Below are 21,943 nucleotides of genomic sequence, written 5' to 3' on the forward strand. Positions count from 1 at the left end.
CTTGGGGTGTTCATGTTTCTTGAGCAGCCGCTATCTGGATGCAGACTGTGAGACAGAGCAGGGGAGCCTGCTTCCAAGCTGCTCTAGTGCTCCATGCAGGAGGCTCAGCTCAGCTTTTTGTCCCAATACTTGAAAGGCTGCCATAAGAAAGATGGAGAAAAATTCTTCTCTCTTGCCACAGAGGGCAGGGCAAGAGGCAATAGGTTTAACTTACAGCAGATTTAGATTAAATCTCAGGAAAAACTTCCAAACTGTAAGAACAGTAGGACAATGAAACAGACTGCCTAGCAAAGTCATGAAATCTCCATCACTAGAGTTTTTCAAAAGGAGGCTGGATAGCCATCTGTCTTGGACCATTTAGGCACAACAAATCCTGCATCTTGGCAGAGGGTTAGACTAGATGATCCTTGCAGTGTCTTCTAATGCTATGGTTCTGATTCCAAGAGCTGCAGCTTTAAGAAACCCCAAATTAAAAATCTGGAGCAGGTGTTACCAAAAAACCCCCTTGTCTACCCACTCCTGGAATCTGAAGTGCCAATGACAACTTTTTAAAGCTAAAAAGGGGAAGACTGGGGGCCTGAGACTGTGCTCAGTTCACTGGTGCTAATCAGAGTAAATCCACTGAAGCCACTGGAGTTAACTTCTATGTAATACTGGGCTAAGGGAGTCAGGAAATCTAATTGCTTGGTACTACCTGGGTTACCTTCTGTCAGTGGATTAGAATAACCATGTTTGGGGACCTAATTCTACGGTGTAGTGCAGACAAAACTTTAACTATGTTCAAGCCTCGGACTCTGATTCTGACTTCGTCTGTACCCTCAGCTCAACTTGCTCCCTCATCATAGCATCAGATTCAGAATCCAGTGGCCTCATCTGCATCTTTGGGGTGTCCAAAGCTTTAGCTAAACTCTAAGCTTAAATTCTACAGTGATGGAACCTACCTTAGGTTTTTTACACCACAAAATAGAATCACATAATTGGATCAGGGCACAACAGTATTGTAAACCAGACTGTACTTTTGTTTTATCCTTAGTGTAAACAGGCCCTGAATCACTGCTTCAGTTTTCCATTTGTAAAATGAGGATAATAGAGAAGTATGGGGTATATTGCAAGCATTACGTAATGTTTAAATGCCTTGAAATTCTCATATGAAAGATGCAATACAAGTACAAATATTATTCGTTCATGCAAATGTGAGCAAAGCCATTTTAATCCAGAGAAAAATACTAGAAAGGAAAGCCACACAGAAGAGTTGGACAGTATGGGAAGAATAAATCATACAAAATAAACCAAGAAAATTAAAAAACCCAAAACAACACCCCCCCGCACCTGACCAACAAACAAAACACCATAGCACAGGAAAGCTGTTAAAAAAAAAAACAGTACAAGAGTTAAATTCAAGTAAAAAGAAAAAACCCGACACACTTGCAGCCAGAAATAAAAGGAACCCTCTTTTTACAAAGAAACAATATTTTCTTTTCTAGTCCCTCACATTGCTCTTAGGTCCGAAAGGGCTGGGAGAAGAAATGGAAACTCAAAAACGCATCTCTGCTGAGAGTAAAGTGTGTGTTTATATGGATCAATTTCTCAATCCACAGTTTATAGATAAAGAAAGAACCTGCTAAAACTCCAATGTTTTAAGGCTTAAATAAGCAGCTTAATCACAGAATTGATTGGTCTGGAAGGGACCAGAAGTCATCTAGTCCACTCCCCTGCACTCAGTATTATCTAGACCATTACTGACAGTTGTTTGTCTAACTTTCTCTTAAAAATCTCCAATGACCGAGATTCCACAACCTCCCTAGGCAATTTATTCCAGTGCTTAACCACCCTGACAGTTAGGAAGTTTTTCCTAATGTCCAACCTAAACTGCCCTTGCTGCAATTTAAGCCCATTGCTTCTTGTCCTATCCTCAGAGGTTAAGGAGAACAATTTTTCTCCCTTCACCTTGTAACAACCTTTTATACTTGAAAACTGCTAAATAGCTATGTTAGATTTAAAATGTTAGATTTTGTTTCTGTTTTTAGCCTCTGTCTCCCTTCGCTAGTTTACAGAGTGTTCTACTCTGCTAGTCCTCCACATCATCAGAACAGGCAGAAAACTAAACTGATTGAACTTTAAAACTTCAAATGTATGTCCTCAGTGAGGACCAGTCACATGGTACATGTGAAAAAAATCTGTATTATGAATGATGAGTTAGCACAAACAGCTGTTCCACCTGTATCAGTGTGCAGGGTTCTAGTTCCTTAAAGCCTATTAAAATTATCACAATTGACTATGCTTACAACCGCCAGATATAGATGAAAGAATATGCCTGGCTGTTGAATGTATCCAAGAATGGGATCACCTTCACTATAGCAGATGTTCTTTACCTTTTATGCTAATGGGAGCATTATGTTACCACCCCCACCCCGCCAAGGACAATTGCCAGAACAGTCAGAATCTGAAAACTTTCCATATGGAAAAACTGGAACAGAATGATGCTAACCTAATCATCGGTGCTAGGCTTTCAACTGTTTTGGGGGGCTAAAAGGGTCAGACAGACCAGTCTGCTTGTTAAAGAACCATACCAGCTGTATCATAGAAACAGTATAAATATCTTATAAATCTCAATCTAGATGAGGAAATGGTGTTTCCATAATGAATGTACTGTATATCATTACAGTTCTTGTTTTCTTGCATTTTAGCAATGACATCATGTTCTTTCTGTATGAATTTAATTGCAGCCTCACTTTAATGCTGCCACTGATAAGAAACTATGCTATTAGCACTGCTCTTAAAGAGACAAAAAGCTTTAATGAACACTGTGAAGAGCTACAGAAGCTCTTAAAATGAAAAGAGTCCATCAATCAGATTTATTCTGAAGAGTGCTTTTTAAATCTAACCTAGAAGGTTGACTTTTAAATACCAAAACATTCTCTTCACTATTCTGCAGTTAAAAAAAAAAAAAAAAAAAAAGCCTGCCAAAGTTCAATTACTGAAATATGTTGGCAAAGAAACTGCAACAATAATTGCATGCTTAAGATTGAAGATATAATTCAAAATACTTCAAATAATCCCTCAGCGGTGATTTACAGGGCAGTAATTTAAAAGTATGGTACTACTTAGGCTGCAAATCTGCAATGATACATGGGAGCAGTCCCACTGAAGTACACTGGAAGTCTTTGCAGGATCGGGGCCTTAGATGGAAACATCAGTTTGTAAGTTTAGATTTCATATACTAAAATATATACACCAGCAAACAAGAAATATACATAGGATTTTAAGCTCGAACCCTTCATTCACAATAGGTACACTTTGAAGAATCTTTAGGTAACAATATTCGTTTGGGGACATTTGCAAAACACATTAAAACTTTGGTTTATACAGTAAGGGCCCTACCCAGCTGAAAACAGCAGTGGAATTCCAAGCCATGCAAACTGCTGACGGCTGTGGATACTGGCTCTGCAGAAGCCATCCCTTTTAGCACGGTCATTTACAGGCCAGGCCTAGAATTGATCTGTCTTCCCTGCCAAAGCCAGCGAGTTCATGGAACATAGCACAGCCCCAAGGGTAGAGGAACTGTGCTGCATAGCCATAGGAGGAAGAGACTGACTCCAAGCTTGGACTCTAGCAGGCCGAGCTTTTTTTAAAAAGGATACCTGAGAGTTAAGAAACCAGGGGTGCAATAAAGGGGGGCCCAGGTCCCCCTGCTTGGCCCTTGACCAGAGGTAGGTGGCATAACAGTGGAGCCCCTCCCCTGATGGTGTGACAAAGGAGTGGGCAGGCCAAATTTGAGTGGTCTTGCGACCCCATGTGCCAGGTCACCTGATCAGTCAAGTTTGGCCCGGCTGCCTCTCTGTCATGCCAGCAGGGAAGAGACTCCACTTTTATCCCACCCAGCTCTGCCTCCCCAATGCCATAGGTGCACCCTGTCCCCAGAACCGCTGCTGGGAACCTGACGAGAACCTGATTGTTTGCGAGCTGAAAGCCAATAAGCCAATGGGGAGGCAGTATCTCAGACAGAAAATAAGGCAAATTTTTAACACAGAGTAATTAGCCATTGGAACAAGTTATCAAGAGTTATGGTGAATTCTCCCTCACCATGCATGCATCCGACGAAGTGGGTATTCACCCACGAAAGCTTATGCTCCAATACGTCTGTTAGTCTATAAGGTGCCACAGGACTCTTTGCCGCTCTCCCTCACAAGCAATTTTTAAATCAAGATTGGATGTTTTACTGTCGGAATTATTCTGGGGAAGTTCTCTGGCCTGAAAATTGTGGTTGCCTTCCTAGAAAGAACCATCCGTTTTCCCATCCTCTAGTAATCAAGGGAGTTTCCCCAGTAGCTTGTGTGCTAAGTGGCTATTCCTAATGGGGTATTACTCTTTTCTTCTGGTATAGGTAGTGGGATTACTCTTCAGGTCACATCACTCCTCTCTTCTTCTCCCTCGTTGAGAGCTCTAAAACCAGAAACTTTAAATTTTTTTCAATGACTGGTTGTGGAGTCAAAGTGGGGAAGAACCTGCCTAGCATAAGGCATTTAAGTGATTCCCTGAGTCACCCAACTTGATTCCTATGATTCCTTGATTCAGTTTTCACATATGGCAATCAGGCTGGGAAGGCTTAGACTTCACTAGCATTAAGAGGGCACCCAGGAACTGCTTGGTGAGCTATTCCACAGGATTATAGAGGGCTACTTTTCCCTCAGAATAGGGAGCCTCTGAAGCTGCCAGGAGGCACACAGATCTTCATTAGTAGTTATTGTTATTGGAATGTGTCCTAAATCAATGTGGTACATACATTTTTCTTCAGAAACATTTAGTTAAATATATAGAAACAAGAATAAAAGTGATTGGAAGTTCTTGTTAAGAATATTAAGTCAGTGCTTTAATTTTGGAAGTTGTTTCACTCCTGCAGTCTTTTTAATTGGTCCTTTTTTGGGATCCAGAATCCTTTGATTTTCTGGAACATTATGTCTTCTTCTGAAATAAAGTCAGAAAGGTTAGTCATTACATGTCACTTACACTATGATGCTCCAGAAACTTGAACTGCTGGAAATTGGCATGCTTTTTATATTGAAATAACTGATTATTATAGTTAATTAATAAACAGACAGTTTCTTTCTGGGTGTGATGTTAACAGAGCATTTAATTATTCTGTGTACAAATCCCAATCCTCATCATTCCTGAATAACTTTATATTATTTAAATGATTAAATTTAAACGGAAAATGAAGAGAATATTAAACATTTGTATAAACAGGAAGGCAACAGGCTGGGGAGACATTTTCACCAATTATATGCTCCCTATGAAGACACGGAAATTACTGTCTGCACCTGTAATTAGAGCTCTGCAGACAGTATCCTCTGGAGAGCCATGCTCTTACTGCCATGCCCTTACATATAAAACTTTGGTAGCTGGCTAACAAGTTTACATTCACATCATGGGAATAAACAACACTTTATAAAGCTTAGGGGAGTTATTTACTTTTGGATCTATAAGGTTTAATCTATAGGGACTACAGAACAGAATTTCAAAGGGAAGAAAGGTGACTAAGTAAATCCACAAAGCCATTCTCAGGAGGATGCAGGCAGCATCTATTATGCAAAATAGCTAAGTATCTCTCTATTTATCCTTGCAGTATTTAAGCATTTTCTATAGCCTAACATACAACGTTTCAGTTTCTCTCTCACCCAGTTGTGAAAGGAGGAAGGGAATATATATCAATTGCATACCTATGCAATACATATGTGTGTGTGCACTGATGACTGGAGAAATATTCTGCATATTGTTCGGTGGTGAAAGTTGCAATCATTTCATATGTTCTGGGAATGAGTTGCAGGTTTCTGCACAAGCTGCCAAGAAAGCGCCATCTCCAGTGCCCACTAGTTTCATTTTTGAGGTTGCCAAGTTCCATTGTTCTAAATATCATGAGCAGTATATGGGGCCTGCTTCCATTTAAAGCGTTGAAGATCAGGGCCAAAGTCTTGAATCTTACTCAGTAATCAAAAAGGAGCTGTCGCAGAGCTGAGTAGACCACTCTCGCTCCTCTCCCCACTTCCAGTTCCCATGTTTTTCTACTGTTGTGCAAGTGTTTAAAGACCCATCTGAGCTGACCCAGGAACCATGATAAGGACCTCTATTTAAACTGACTTCTAATTCAGTTTGGATGGCCAGTAAAAACGGACTGCGTTAGTTCACTGAATACAAAATATTTATCATAATTGTAACGTGGTTTGGGCTATTCACTACAACCAGCCAAAATGTACCAGCAACCATGATTAAACAAAGTTTAGATATTGTTTATTAATCTGGTTTGAAACCCAGTGAAGACAAAGCTTTGAAATATCAGTTGAAATTAGATGAGAAGCTGCTAGAGGAAATTATGAGGTTATTCTCAAGGCCTGAGTCTATTGCATAGTTTTACTCTGGAATTTAAATGGAATTACTTCTAATCTGCATCACTGTGAGCGAGAACAGATTCAGGCTCCCAGTCTTTAAAGTCATCAGAGTAGTATTTATGGAGGAATAAAGACAATGGCTCTCTGTTAAATTCTCCATACATTGAGGGAGTTCCTTACCTGTGCTTGCTACTTCCTGATGATACACACTGTGACATATCACCACTCTTTGGTATAAGCTGCCAGGTGAGACTGAGGTGGGGAACTCACCAGGCTCAAAGTTCTAAGCAGTTGGCCACAGAAGCCAATGCAGTGCAACCTAGGTGCTCCCTAATGCCTCTAACTGTCAGTTCCTTTCAAGCAAAAGGTGAAGAAATCCCATCATGTGCGTAAAGTAAAGTGCTGACTAAGGTTACAAAACTATCAGCTTTGAGAGGAGGAGGTGATACAGTGGTAATCTGTCGCAACACGTACCTTTCCAAAACAACAACTACAGGAAAGTAGTTTTTGTCTAATATAAAAAGAATTACAGACAGCAACTATCATAATACTCCCAAATAAATACTGGTCTAAAACCCACAGAACAGTGCTACTATTCAGCCGGTATTCAATGTCTGGCTGTTACTGGCTTCCTTAGTCCCTCCATAGGGAGTAAGGGAGAAACATGCTGGCTCTGCCCTCTCTGGCCACTTTTACAGGAGCTATATAAAAACACAGCCAGAGCCAGAAACAGCCTAGAGGCTGTATATTAAGTATTTAAGAGCCACACAATGCTTGTCTGATCTTAAGAATCCTTAGTAGCAGACATTAAACCTTACTCTAATAACAGTAATCTACTGAACTCTCACCATGAGACCAAAGAGTGGGAATCAGTGAATATAGTTAACATTGCAGAATATATCTTATTCATGTCCTGAGTGAGACGTTAAAATAGAAAACAGGTGGAAAAACTATTTTTCATATCAATTAGCTTTTATAATCCAATGATGGGACAGCTGTTCTCAATTTGTATCATGGCTCAATTGCAATGATATAGTTAAGGATTTGTTAGTGTTTCCATTTTCAGTAAAGAATCAGCTTCAATTTGAAACTTGGCTTATCAGAGCTCAGCCCAAACACACATTTTTATGTTCTAAATTCCCCCAAACAGCTTGGCGCTCTTCACATTTAAACATTTTTGGGGAAACTCTTTTGCACCTGTATAACTAAAAACTGGCTTTGATTTATTAAGCAATTAGGTCTTAATATGAGGTCATCTAAAATTACTCACCTTCTCATCCACTACTAGACAGCTATACAATCTCTATTGACTGAGAAGAACCAGGCTGAGCATTTAATTACATTACTGTTAATGGACTGGAGAATGTAAGAGCGGACTTAGAAAAAAGGCTTATTTTTGACTGAGGTTTACATGGAAGGACGCCAAAATCTTCTGTGAGGTTCCACAAAGGCCACTTACAGTATGAGTACTGTACTATTGTTCTGTAATAGTCTATGTTAGGTAATAAGCTGATTTAAAATCAGTAATAAGTGTGATACAGTTGTCATAAATATAAAGGGAAGGGTAAACCCCTTTGAAATCCTTCCTGGCCAGGGGAAAGCTCCTCTCACCGGTAAAGGGTTAAGAAGCTAAAGGTAACCTCGCTGGCACCTGACCAAAATGACCAATGAGGAGACAAGATACTTTCAAAAGCTGGGAGGAGGGAGAGAAACAAAGGGTCTGTGTGTCTGTCTATATGCTGGTTTCTGCCGGGGATAGACCAGGAATGGAGCCTTAGAACTTTTAGTAAGTAATCTAGCTAGGTATGTGTTAGATTATGATTTCTTTAAATGGCTGAGAAAAGAATTGTGCTGAATAGAATAACTATTTCTGTCTGTGTATCTTTTTGTAACTTAAGGTTTTGCCTAGAGGGGTTCTCTATGTTTTTTAATCTAATTACCCTGTAAGATATCTACCATCCTGATTTTACAGGGGGGACTTCTTCATTTCTATTTACTTCTATTTTTATTAAAAGTCTTCTTGTAAGAAACTGAATGCTTTTTCATTGTTCTCAGATCCAAGGGTTTGGGTCTGTGGTCACCTATGCAAATTGGTGAGGCTTTTTATCCAACATTTCCCAGGAAAGGGGGGGTGCAAGTGTTGGGAGGATTGTTCATTGTTCTTAAGATCCAAGGGTCTGGGTCTGTAGTCACCTAGGCAAATTGGTGAGGCTTTTTACCAAACCTTGTCCAGGAAGTGGGGTGCAAGGTTTTGGGAAGTATTTTGGGGGGAAAGACGCGTCCAAACAGCTCTTCCCCAGTAACCAGTATTAGTTTGGTGGTGGTAGCAGCCAGTCCAAGGACAACGGGTGGAATATTTTGTACCTTGGGGAAGTTTTGACCTAAGCTGGGAAAGATAAGCTTAGGAGGTTTTTCATGCAGGTCCCCACATCTGTACCCTAGAGTTCAGAGTGGGGGAGGAACCTTGACAACAGTCATCAATATTTTGTCAGTAAGATTATCTGCAACAATCTTTATCTTGCATAGAGGGCTATGATAGTCAAGGGAGAGTATTTAGATAAATGTATTAAGTCAGAAAATGGAGGGAATATGAAAGATTTACCTCAGTATCTGGTTTTCCCTCTTGATCTGCACTGCATCTCTTTTCTGCCTCTCAGCAATTTTAAGAGTAGCTGATGTCTGCAATGGTCAAATTTTGATACAGCAAGTTATCCTTCAAGTATATATATGTTAGGAAAGCAAAAATTCTCCTCACATTGATTTTGAAAAGACAAGCACAATGACCCTGATTCAGCAAAGAATTTAAGCCCATGCTTAAGCACAGCACATGCTTAAGGTTATGTCCCACTGAAATCAACAAGACCTAATCACATGTTTAAGTTCTCTGCTGAATCAGGGACTATATTTCTTGAATCCATTTATTACTAATTAGGACAGGAATTCCGTATTTTCAATCTGCAAGCAATATTCCCCTATGTATTATCCAGTAAGGGAAAAGTAGAATAATGACAGTTTTAGTGATTTTGTTAAAAGAAAAGGAGTACTTGTGGCACCTTAGAGACGAACAAATTTATTTGAGCATAAGCTTTCGTGAGCTACAGATCATTTCATCAGATGATTTTGTTGTGCTCTTGGAATTATGAAATTATTAAGTAAGAAGAGTGAAGCATTTACATCTTCCCTGCTGCCTCTAGAGAGCATTACTACAATACTGGGATATATAATATCCAAGAAGCAGTTATAAAAAACTGTGGTAATAAAAAGCAAAAATGTGGGGAGAACTTAAATTGTCATTTCTCTTGCCCCTTTGTACAGAGCTCCTCCAGGCTCATGTCCAACTGTCACCCCAGAAACATCCTCTTGTAGGGATTTCCATAGAATGGAGGGGGAAGCAACGTAAAATTATTCAGGCTTATTTTGCAGTAATTTAGTGCTTCTGTGGCTGGTGGGCTGGGGTGTGCTTGTTGAAAACTGACACAATCCTGCCAACTTCCCAGACCCACAGAGCCCCCATAGAGGGGAGCATAAGGCAAAGCAAGGCAGCTGGCCACACTAGGGAGCCATAGATGACTTCTTCTAAAAGCGCGGAGCCATGGATCTCTTTGATGCCATTTAAACAAAGCACATGGTTTGGATTATTTTTAAATCTTAATGTTATGTTTTAAAGTATGTGAATGCATTCTTCATGAGAGGGAAAAGAAACCTAGCACAGCAAGGAACCACATCTGTGACTGGTTATAACAAATACACTGGTTTCTAATGTGCTTCCATGTATGTACTGCGTTAGACAACTACTCTCACTAGCACTGTACTAGTAAAGCCTACTATAATTCAAACAAAGACACTTTCAGAGAATATACGTGTAAAGACAGAGTAAGAGCTGCCTGGATTTAATTTCTGGAAAGTGCAGTTAAATCGTCTGCTTCCGGGGAGTTCTACTAAAGACACTGACTTATGAGAAATAATTTTTGAATTTTTTTTCCTAATTCTTTGTACCACTTTAAGAAAAAGGTTCTCTTGAAGACCTATCCCATTTCCCCACTGCTTGGTTCTCAAAATATTGCATTCTGCAAGCCACAAGGAAAGGTTCCACTGACCATCAGTGTTCCATAGCATGTGGTCTGGGAACCAATCTTTTACAATGAAAAAAAAAAAGTAATGTCTTTTGGATGAATACTAAATCTTGTGAAACCTTTACATTTATTTTAACTGTATCACTTAAAAAAAAAAAAGAGTAACACCTTATGGAACCGGACAACATAAACAAATAAACACACTTAGAAGATGAATATGCTTTGGAAAAAAAACACAAGGTAACAAGAATAAGATATTTAAAAGAAACTATTATTCTGAACTGCCGCCTTTCCTTCCCCCCCCCCCCACTCCACTCCCACTGAAGGCTACAGGGGTGATCTCAAACAAGGGATAAGAATATTCTCAGGAAATGCAGTCACTATGCTGGTATTTTAAATAACTATTAATAAGAAAAAAAGGTTCTATTGCATTTGATTTACGAAGCACAAAGGAGAAAGCTAACATGACAGGAAAAACAACAAAATGGAACCCTCTACAGCTATATAGTTGAGAGAGAATATCTATGGAATAGATTGTGAGAGAACAATGGTTTCTCTGCTGCTACATTTGCCTCAATACGTATGGAAATATTGCTTAGTCATCCATGACTGGTAATTCCCGCTTCACCTCAGCCTCTGCCAAATCCATAAAACAGATTCTACGACAGTGGGTTGTTTAATAGAATTGAAAAAAAATGTGCCAGATTTTTCCACCCATGACTGATTTTGACATCAGTGGAATTACTCAAGAAATGAGCACAGCACGTGTGGCAGAATCTATTTCCAGTGTCTCAATTCAGCAAAGTATTTAAGCACATGCCGAACTTGAAGCAATGGAATTACCATGTACTTAAAGTTAGTCATGTGTTTAAGTGCATTGCTGAACAGTGGCCTAAATGATTTAAGTACAAAAGAACTAGAGTGACCAGATAGCAAGTGTGAAAAATCGGGATGGGGTGGAGGTAACAGGAGCCAATATAAGAAAAAGACCCAAAAATCAGGACTTTCCCTATAAAATCCGGACATCTGGTTACCCACGGCTGCTACTCTGAAACCTAAAAAGAACAATCTACACTCATTAGCCATGTTCCGACATAACAACACTATTTCCTAACTTACTACTGTCTTCCTCCCACAGTGTCCTCATGTTTCCAGCCCCAGATTCATCAGCATTTACTGGTCTAACACGGCAAATTTGTTTTCAGCAATTTTCCTCCATTCCCTAAGGCAGCAATGACTACGCACAGTGAACCACTTGCCTGCTGTGCAAACACATGGAAACACTGCTAATTACAACCTTTCACTCCAGTTCGCTATACTGGCAATTCAATGACAATCACTTCATTGCACAGAGTTCTGGAGTATCATGCTAACCTACTACTTTTATATTATTTAAGAAGTAAGATCTCTTTCAGAATAAGAGTTGTTATAACATAAAGCTTTCAAGGTAACTTCCAATTTGTATTATAGGCTCCTGTATATTCCTGTCATAAATATAAAGGGAAGGGTAAACCCCTTTGAAATCCCTCCTGGCCAGGGGAAAGCTCCTCTCACCTGTAAAGGGTTAAGAAGCTAAAGGTAACTTCGCTGGCACCTGACCAAAATGACCAATGAGGAGACAAGATACTTTCAAAAGCTGGGAGGAGGGAGAGAAACAAAGGGTCTGTGTGTCTGTCTGTATTCTGTCTTGGCCGGGGATAGACCAGGAATGGAGTCTTAGAACTTTTAGTAAGTAATCTAGCTAGGTACGTGTTAGATTATGATTTCTTTAAATGGCTGAGAAAAGAACTGTGCTGAATAGAATAACTATTTCTGTCTGTGTATCTTTTTTGTAACTTAAGGTTTTGCCTAGAGGGGTTCTCTATGTTTTTGAATCTAATTACCCTGTAAGGTATCTACCATCCTGATTTTACAGGGGGGATTTCTTTATTTCTATTTACTACTATTTTTATTAGAAGTCTTCTTGTAAGAAAACTGAATGCTTTTTCATTGTTCTCAGATCCAAGGGTTTGGGTCTGTGGTCACCTATGCAAATTGGTGAGGCTTTTTATCCAACATTTCCCAGAAAAGGGGGGGTGCAAGTGTTGGGAGGATTGTTCATTGTTCTTAAGATCCAAGGGTCTGGGTCTGTAGTCACCTAGGCAAATTGGTGAGGCTTTTTACCAAACCTTGTCCAGGAAGTGGGGTGCAAGGTTTTGGGAAGTATTTTGGGGGGAAAGACGCGTCCAAACAGCTCTTCCCCAGTAACCAGTATTAGTTTGGTGGTGGTAGCGGCCAATCCAAGGACAAAGGGTGGAATATTTTGTACCTTGGGGAAGTTTTGACCTAAGCTGGGAAAGATAAGCTTAGGAGGTTTTTCATGCAGGTCCCCACATCTGTACCCTAGAGTTCAGAGTGGGGGAGGAACCTTGACAATTCCACAGCAACATAATTTGTGGCAGAATAAATCCAACTATGCTATAAAAATCTATCTTTCATTTTAGAAAAACAATAAGAACTAGCCCTTACTACTGTGAACCTCTTCGGAATGTGAACTGTATTGTCATCCTGAGCCTGCAGACAGATGACAACAATAACTCAAAGGTGTGAAATGGCCAATTCATCTCAAAGGGAAGTTAATGCTGAAGTCTATGGTCAATACTGTTCACTATTTTGCTCTGTTCATTTCAGCAGAAACAACCAACTACAACAACACAGTAATCTCATCAATGTTGGACACAATAGCGAATACTACAGCAGGGATAATGGGTAGAGTTGGGTAGGAAACTGTTTTCCTGTCCCACAAACATTTTTAAAGAATCTGAAATATATTCCCCATCTTGAATCAAGATGAAGAGTAGAAATCTTGAAAATATTCACAAACCAAAAAAGACCCCAACCAAACAATTTCCCGCTCCCCGAATCAATCAAAATGTTTGGTTTCAATTTCAACCTTTTTTCAGTCTAATGACTTAAATTTAATAACAAAAAATCATTTCAAACCAGAATCAGAATTTTTCATTTAAAAAAAACAACATTAAAACTAAACATTTCAACAATTTTGAAATATTTTTCCTCTACTTTGTTTGAGTTGGGAAATTTGTGAAACCTGACCTGGTTTTGCAAACAGTTTCTATTTTGATGAATCAGCACTTTTCATCCAAAAGAGGATTGAATCGAAAAATTCCTGACCAGCTCTAAGAGTGTGAACACTGGTTTCTATCAAGGATTGCTGGAGTCAGGTCTAGGGTGAGTATGCCAAACCTGTTGCCCAAAGTTAAGCTCTTAAATCTATCATTCGTCAACAAAGTAAAAGTGGCCATTAACTTTAACGTGAGTGCTCAGTACTTCCAAAAATCAGAATCAGGACATTTTCATTGAGGTATTTAAATATGGCTCCAGAAGCCTAAATTTAGACATCCAGGTTTTAAAATCTTGACCTAGGAGTTCAAGCTTCTCCTGTCCCCTCAAAATGTCAAGTCAGCTCCATCCTTGGCATGCGGGAGCGGTGAAGAGATGCAGTATTTCGCTTTTTCCCTGGTGTTTAGTGCTTCAACTATCCCCATAAGGTGCCAGTACACCAAACCATCTTCTATCGCTTCTCAGGTATCAAATGTCTCCACTTTTCACTACCTTGCTGTCATAACCTTCCCATGACAAATTTTACAACTTATTACATCTACCAAGAGACAAGGTGGATGAGGTAATACCCTTATCAGCAATAGAAGTTGATCCAATAAAAGATATTACCTCACCCACCTTGTCTCAGAGATCCTGGGACTGACACAGCTACACCACTGCATACATCTACCAAGGCATAAAATCAGTAGAAAACAAAAAACTGAAGATTTGGTAACATCGTCAGATTAAATATAATATCAAACAAAAACTGCTTAGTGACAGTTATGGGTGTAACAGGACATACCCCGTTCACCCAAACCTTACAAGTATGGAAAAAAGAAGTTAAGGGAAAATATCCTGCATTCCTTTCCACCTTCATGTTGTCTACAATGCTGTCAACAACACGCTCCAGTGCTTCATAAGGTACTCCTGAGGGAATTCTGCACCAAACAAATAAAAATTATGCGCACAATATTTTAAAATTCTGAAAAATTCTGCAAATTGTATTTGTCAACACATAAACAGGCCACTGGCTGCATTCAGGTGGGAGATCACCCTGAAGCCCTCACCTCCCTCGGTACAGGAACTCGGCAGTGAAGCTGCACCCAACCCTGACACAGTGCAAGGGCCGGGCCTGCCTCAGAAACATCCCGGAGCCCTGCCCCTTTGCACCAAGTGTGAATGGGCAGGCTCAGCCCAGCAGGATCTGTGGAAGGGCTTAATGTGGGGGGGATCTAGGTGTGGGGTGTGAGGTTTCTGTGTGGAGCAATCTGGGTGTGGGTCGCTCAGTCAGAGATCTGGATGCACAGGGACTCAGCAGGGGGGGTTCTGGGTGTGGGGGGGTCTGGTTGCTGGGGGAGTGAGGCTTGATGGGGTGGGAGTCCAGGTGCAGCTGGTTGGGGCTCAGTGGGATGGGACCCTGGGTGTAGGGGGTTTGTCGGGGAATGAGGAGGTGTCCAGGTGTAGGTATCAGGGTGAGGGTTCGATGGGCCTGCTTAACGGAGGAGCTCCAGCTGCTGACAAGGGGAAGCCGCATGTTGGGCTCCCGCTTCCTCCCACGATTCCCCTATCACCTTTTCTTCCCCATCTCATCCCCCTCCCCCACTGCCTCATGCCTCAACTCCCTCCCCTCACTCCCATATTACCCTACCTCTGCCCTATTCAACCCCTTTCCTTCCTCACTGCCTCTTCCTTCCACCCCCTCATCCCCCTTCCCTCATTTCCCCTGCCCCCTCTTTCCCAGCCCCACCACGGGCACTCACTGTTGCACAGAAAACACGAAGGCTCCCAGCACACAGAAGGGGAGCCCGACTGGCACTAGGACTCAGGAGAGGGCGTTCAGCTGCAGAGTCAGCGGAGACGAGACACAGGCTCCTTCAACTGGGCAGCTCTGCGCTTGCAGAAATGGGGTGGGGGGAAGTTGCATGTAACCCTGTGTGCCCTCCCATGCCTTGCCTCTATTTGGGAGGTGAACCCTCCCCCCCCCTCAAAACCTGTGCCCATGGTCTTCCCCATACCTGCCTGCCCAGCCTCCCTCCCCACACGCAGCTTCCCTGCCGTTTTCTGCAGGGAAGCACAGGAATTCTGCAGGAGGGGGGGTATTTTCTGCAGGCACGTCCAGAAAACCTCCAGGAGTAATAAGGCTCTTACTTCCATCTCCATTAGATACCCAAAAGCAATATGTACTCCAACTTCAAACTTGCATACTAATGCAAAACCTTACAGTGATCTAATATGCTTTTATTTAAATCAACAGATCAACACATCCAGCTGTCACAATCTCTGTGCATTTGGGACTTTGCACTGCTACACCCTAGTGTAGATAACGACCATAGTGTGTAAAAGTGTTCGGTGGCTGTGTTCATGGTCAACCCTAGACAAATCAATCCAATACTCCGAACAGAATTAGATGGCACAGTGGTCCCCTGGTGTTGACTATGACCAGTTAATATGACATTATCAAGAACAAGTGGCTCAGCAGAGCTTGTCTTCTAATAAAGGTTGGAAAAACCTGTATTCAGCACATTTAGGGAAACTTTCATGTGGTCTCCAGACACGTCACCTGGTAATGGTGACCTCTTGTACCATACATGGTGACCCTTGTCACCTTGTCATTGTCACCCTTGTCGGGACTGTGTCCCTAGCCTCTGTTTGCCAGAAGCTGGGAATGGGCGATAGGGGATGGATCACTTGATGATTATCTGTTCTGTTCATTCCCTCTGGGGCACCTGGCATTGGCCACTGTTGGAAGGCAGGATACTAGGTTAGATGGACCTTTGGTCTGACCCAAGATGGTTGTTCTTATGGCATATATTTAGCAAAAACAATGCTTTGGCTGGACAACTTTTTTTTTTAAATGTAATAATGCATGAAGTCAGACCAAGAACTATCTTAAGAACTGTACAACATACTACAATACAGGAATCTGAGTATATAAGACCTGAGCTTAGTTCTTTACATCTGGGCCAGCAGGGACTAGATGCTGTATAGGGGCAGTGTAGTCAGCCCTTCGACAGGATGGGTACACTGGACTTTTATTCTTAAGACTTTCCACCATTGTTGCCACCAGCTCAATTCTACCCATGATTGTAACAGTGGATGTACAGGTATAGACTGTCTGCTGGCATTTTAACCTCGGTGCCACCCTATTCTGCTCAGAGGAGGGCTAGACTTTATAATGGTTAAAGCTCCACTAGCCATCATGCCTTGTCTCCCACCAGCAATATAATGGGTGGGAAATTTTAAGTCAAGAAGTCTAGTGTAAACAATGGCAGAGAGAGAGAGAAGACACGACAAAAAGACTTCCATCACTTTCTAGCAATCGCTCCAGCTAGCTGAGGCCTGGCTCTGAAAGGAACTATGCCTGGCTTTCCTTGGCTGGAATAAAACTCAGATTTGTATGAAGGAGAAAAGATAAAGAAAAATAAAAAATTAAACAGTAATGATCTTCAAGTACCAGTTTGGGAGGAAAAAGATGATTAGGTTGAAAAGTTTTTGTTACTTACCTGTGAGATCTCTGCTAGGTACATGCGCCGTTCATCATTAGCCTTATGGTAAGCCTACATTTTAAAATAATGGGTAAATGGTTACAATCAAACAAAACAATTAACATGATTAATCAAAAGGGAAAGAACAAACATACGTACCACCCCAGGACTTTTTCATTTTATGTTTCATGGAATCATTACATTCTCTACACCAATGCTTTAGACATTTCAGACAGCATAACAGCTTCTAAAAAGGGCTGGTTAAACGGATATGGAAGTAACAGACCTTTGCTTCTTGTTCCAGTCTAAGCTCATAATCCTTCAGTTGGTTCTGGAGATTTCTCTTTTCCTCTTCTAGTTGTTTAAGAAGCTGATTTAAGGAACCCTGCAGTTGTATAAATAAAATCAATAGGTTACAAATATTCCTGTTCTGAACAATGATAGAGGTTGTTATCACAATCTAGATTCTGAGTTACAATCTTCAAGGTCTGTGAGATTATGCTTAAAGCTACGGTTTTGTCGTGGAGGTGGCAGAAGTCATGGAACCCTTGACTTCCAAAGACTTCCGTGATTTCAGCCCTGGTGGCTGGGAACTGCAGGGTCCCGCTGCATCCCACAGCGGCAGGGAGCTGTAAGGTACCCCAGCTGCCTAAGGCAGCAGGCTCCCAAGCTCTCAGCCACCATGGGCAGTGGAGGTACCCCGCAGCTCCGCACTGCTGCGGGGGACATGGGAACCACAGAGTCCCCCACCACCCATGGTGGCAGAGGGACCCCTGCAGCTCCCTGGCTGCCGTGGGGGGCGGGGCAGGGGGAGCCCCTCAGTCCCCGGCCACCATGGGGGCTAGAGAGACCTCCACAGCTCCCCACTGCAGCGATGGCAGGGGGATTCCCACAGTGCTCCCCACTGTTGGGGAAGGGCCAGGGGAATCCTGCAGCTCCCCTCTGCTGCTGGTGCAGGGGGACCCTGGAGTTCTGAGCCCCCACGGGTGGTGGGGAAGCCAGAGATCCCAGCCACCCCGCAGCTGCCCAGTCTCTTCCCATTTTATCATGGATATATTTAGTAAAAGTCAGGGACAGGTCACAGGCTTCTGTGAATTTTTCTTTATTGCCCATGACCTGTTTGTGACTTTTACAAAAAATATCCATGACAAAATCTTAGCCTTAATTATGCTCATCACGCCCTTGTTGTTTATATGGCTCCTGCTGATTTACGCAGAGACAGACATTATGGATCACATGCTGCTATCAGTTTCACCGTCTTTAAATGAGACACATTTAGTTCTGGCTTTGCTACTCTCAGCGGTTCCTGAGAACTCTGCTCAACTGCACGGGGCCACACAAAGTTGCCCCTCACCTGTAACCAAGGTCTGGTCCCTGGGCTGCAATTCATTGGGTTGGAGGTTCCAGGTCCCAGCTGGACCTACACTTGGAAACTACTTGCCAAGGCAGCAATCGGCTTTGCTTGGGGAACTACATGTCCTGATTTGAGATAACTCACAACAACCTAGCTCTAAAGGGATAACCATAGGGAAGGCCTGTATCTTTTGTGTACTTGTATCTAGTATCAAGTTTGTGGGGGGAAGGGAGGAGAATTACTTGGATTATCTGGCATTCACATGTTATTTTTTCACTGTGTGCTGTATTCGCCTGGTGTGATTCTGATACAATTTTGTAGTCTAGTGGGCAGTGCTCTGGATTAGGAGTCAGAAGACTTGGGTCCTATTCCCAGCTCTGCCACCGACCTGCTGTGTGACCTTGGGCAAGTTACTTCATCTCATTGCTCCATGCCTCTGTTTCTCCTTGCATCCTTTGACTGTCTGGCCTATTTAATCTGTAAGCACTTCGGGGCAGGGACTGTCTCCGGCCTAGCCTGTGGAGACCCAATCTCTGTTGGGGCTTCTCCTCACTACCATAATACTAATGGCTGCATAGCATATGCTGCAAATCTTCTCTGCCATTGTGATAGCATACATTCTTTGCAGAAGTTAGCTCTGAGGGTTTCAGAGGATCAGTAGGGTTGGTGACTACCTGATACTCAGCCGTGCATGTAGTGGGGGGAATAGAAAGGGGTAGCATCTGTAAGGTAAAGCCCCACTACTTCCAATCGATGTGATAATGGCTCAGTTTCACATAAGACTGAGCTACAAGGGAGTTTGGTTGACCCATTACCAGAAAGCTGGCTCCCAGTATGTGACAGTAGAGAGTCCATGGATGGGGCCTCTTTAGGAAGCAGTGTTATAGATGACATATGGAAGTAATTGCCCCATAATTTGGTCTGTCCTATCCTTGAGTTATAGTGTCACAGCAGGCAAACAGATTGACAAGGTCTCTCTCTTTTAGGTACAGTAATATTGTTAATAAAGCTGTGTCCCTTCTTTTCCATAAAAATGTTCCTGGATACTATTAAGCTTTCCCTGTGAATGATTTTCATTAGAGTCAAGAATTAATAGTGGTTTGGCTGAAGGTGAAGTGCTATTAAAGCTGCTACGACGTTGAAATAACCCCTCCTGCTGATTTTAAAAAACAGAAATTGACAGCAGAGCCATGGCTTTCAAGAATGCTTCACTGTAGCAGGGCAGTCACCCCACTCCAGTTTAGAAGGGGTTAAAAGCCAGCCCTTGGAGAGGGTTGGGAGCCAATCAGGGCCAGGCTGGGCCCTATAAAAGGGCTGCCGGGACAGAAGGTAGTCAGTCTTTCTCCAGCCTTGGAGAGAGATGGACCTGGCTGCCTGAAGGAGAAAAGGGTACTTTGGACAGTGCAGTGCTGGGGAAGGGCAGGAGGAGCTGGGGAAGCTCCAGCCTGGCAAACCCCCACACAGAGGCCTGGCTTTCAGGACCGGAGGAGGTACTAGGGCTATGGGGAAGCAGCCAGGGGAGGAAGACGCAGGTCCAACTCCCTTGCCGATGATGAGGGGTCACTTCAGACTGCAGTTTGCCCCTGAGGGAAGGGGCTAGATGAAGACTGGCAGTGGGTCACTGAGGTGGGGTGTGTTTAAGGGATTGGCGTTCCCCAGGGAGGGGAGAACCCTGAGTGTGAGGGTACTGCTGCAGGGCAGTACCCAGGAGAAGGGGCACCATGGGCTGGGAGGGACATGGGGCCTGAAGTATAGTGGTGGAGACCAGGAAGCAGGTACCGGTAGGGAGACACCCTCCAGCAGGAGACGCTCTGCGGCTGGAAAGAGCTAATTCCTAGACTGACCAGCAGCAGGCACCACGGTGGTGAGTCAGCGCTGTTTTACATTCACCCATGGCTGAGCTATTAAGTTTAGTTTTCTGTTATGACAGATACATTGGAGAAGACATGAAAAGACATTGTTTTTAAATTAAAATTGGAAGTGAAAACACCTTAGCTGCAGCTGAAACTGTGTTGCATATTACAAACCTCTTCCTATTATAGGATCTAGGAGCCTACAGAGTGTTTACATTCAGCCCATTTGGAGAGAAAAAGAAAAGGACAGAATGAGGAGGTAATTTGGCTAAATCCAATTAGTGCTGTATTCTACTTCATTACATCAGTGTCCCCACAGAATCAAAGAAGGAAGAGAAAGAAAAAGCCTTAACTCTGTCAACTCTAGGAGACTGAATTTTGTTTGGAAGAAAGTTTTAACAGCAATCTCTACCTGATAGCATTTTGGGAGTGTAACCACCTGACATACTTGTAACATACAACACAAATGGGAGTTCATGCTACTGTTTTAACTGTTCTGAGCAAGTCCAAGCATCACCACATGCCCCTGCACTGGGTCATTCTATAGTGCTGGTGAAGACCGGACGTGCTGGTGTTGCAGCTATAGCAGCAGCGGAGCAACTGCGTAACTTTTTAGTGGCTCTTCTGGTCAAATTTCTGAACTCTGTGGCCACTTGACCCTAGGGTTCAAGTCTTCTAGAAGTCCCTCATTGAACACAGTGGCATGTACACACCTCTAGTCCCATATCCTGCACTTTTAAAGTCAGACTCTTCTTCAAGATCACTGTGTTCCAGTACTCGGTTTGCTTTTGGATCTGGGATAATTTCTTCTCAGAAGCTATCCTACAGTTGTGCTAGCAGCTGACCCAAGGTAGATCCCAGGACGCTCATTCAGATCTTGAACAATGGTTGGATCCACTCCCAGGTAACCCAGACTATTCAACACACCATTGCTTTTGACAGGTGAATTTGTATCTGGCCCAGCAGTACAAAGAGAAAATTAAGGGCTTGAAGGTGCATCAAAACAAGGCTGGTAGCTGCACCTTCATATGTTTGAATAGATGCTAGTTCCTGGGTGTCTATGGAGACTGAAATGATCCTTGACAACACTAAAGCTCAAAGAGGAAGGAGAGGGCACCTATATGTCACAGGAGGTATCAGAGGCATTTTCTGGACCGTTGCGAGATGGGGAGCCATCTACACAAGGTATGTATTATGCCATGTATTATTTGTACTTTTCTGCATGGGCTAGGCCTACGTGAACACTGCCACTGCTATTAAGGAACAGGCAGACAGTCACAAGTGAGGGCAGAAGTCCCTCTCTTACTTCAACTCAGTTTCCTCAATAGACACTGAGGACCCTTCCTCACATCCCCTGATGTGACAGACAAAAAAAAAAGAAAAAAACCCAACAGCCTGCCTTCTGCCAAGCCCCCGCCAGCAGTAATCTGATCCCTCAAGCTTAGTACAGGTCCCTGTCAAACAGGGCCCGCTCAGAGTCAGTTACAGTCATGTGAGGTGGATTCTGCTGGAGCATCTCCTCAGGAGCAGCAAAATAAATTTCATGGATTCTGTTCTGACTCTCTGGTGACCTTGGTGCTCTACTAAAATATGAACCCTAACCACCTTCAAACTTCTGCAGAAAGCTGGCTCTGCATTTTCAGCTCTTAAAGAACAAATCTGGCTCTCTGAACAAATAGAAATGCTCTGAACC

The 21,943-nt window shown here is 42.5% G+C and overlaps 1 protein-coding gene across 4 annotated transcripts in view; it reads right to left on the reverse strand.

Annotated features, from left to right (window-relative positions):
• Nucleotides 1–2,939: 2,939 nt before the first annotated feature.
• Nucleotides 2,940–21,943, reverse strand: part of LOC311531327 (coiled-coil domain-containing protein 169-like) — a 39,273-nt gene continuing 20,269 nt past the window's right edge. For 3 of the 4 annotated variants that reach the window (XM_084648601.1, XM_084648602.1, XM_084648599.1), the window contains exons 5-8: nucleotides 17,330–17,428; nucleotides 17,062–17,115; nucleotides 8,986–9,062; nucleotides 2,940–4,965 (exon numbers count right to left, since the gene is read on the reverse strand). In XM_084648601.1, the coding sequence (XP_084504727.1) occupies nucleotides 4,863–4,965; nucleotides 8,986–9,062; nucleotides 17,062–17,115; nucleotides 17,330–17,428 (333 nt within the window). In that variant the 3' untranslated portion in view covers nucleotides 2,940–4,862. The remainder of the gene's footprint in view (nucleotides 4,966–8,985; nucleotides 9,063–17,061; nucleotides 17,116–17,329; nucleotides 17,429–21,943) is intronic. The other variant, XM_084648600.1, reaches the window with a different exon arrangement.

The sequence above is a fragment of the Lepidochelys olivacea genome, assembly GCF_965140295.1.
Source record: "Lepidochelys olivacea isolate rLepOli2 genome assembly, chromosome: 1".
NCBI lineage: Eukaryota > Metazoa > Chordata > Testudines > Cheloniidae > Lepidochelys > Lepidochelys olivacea.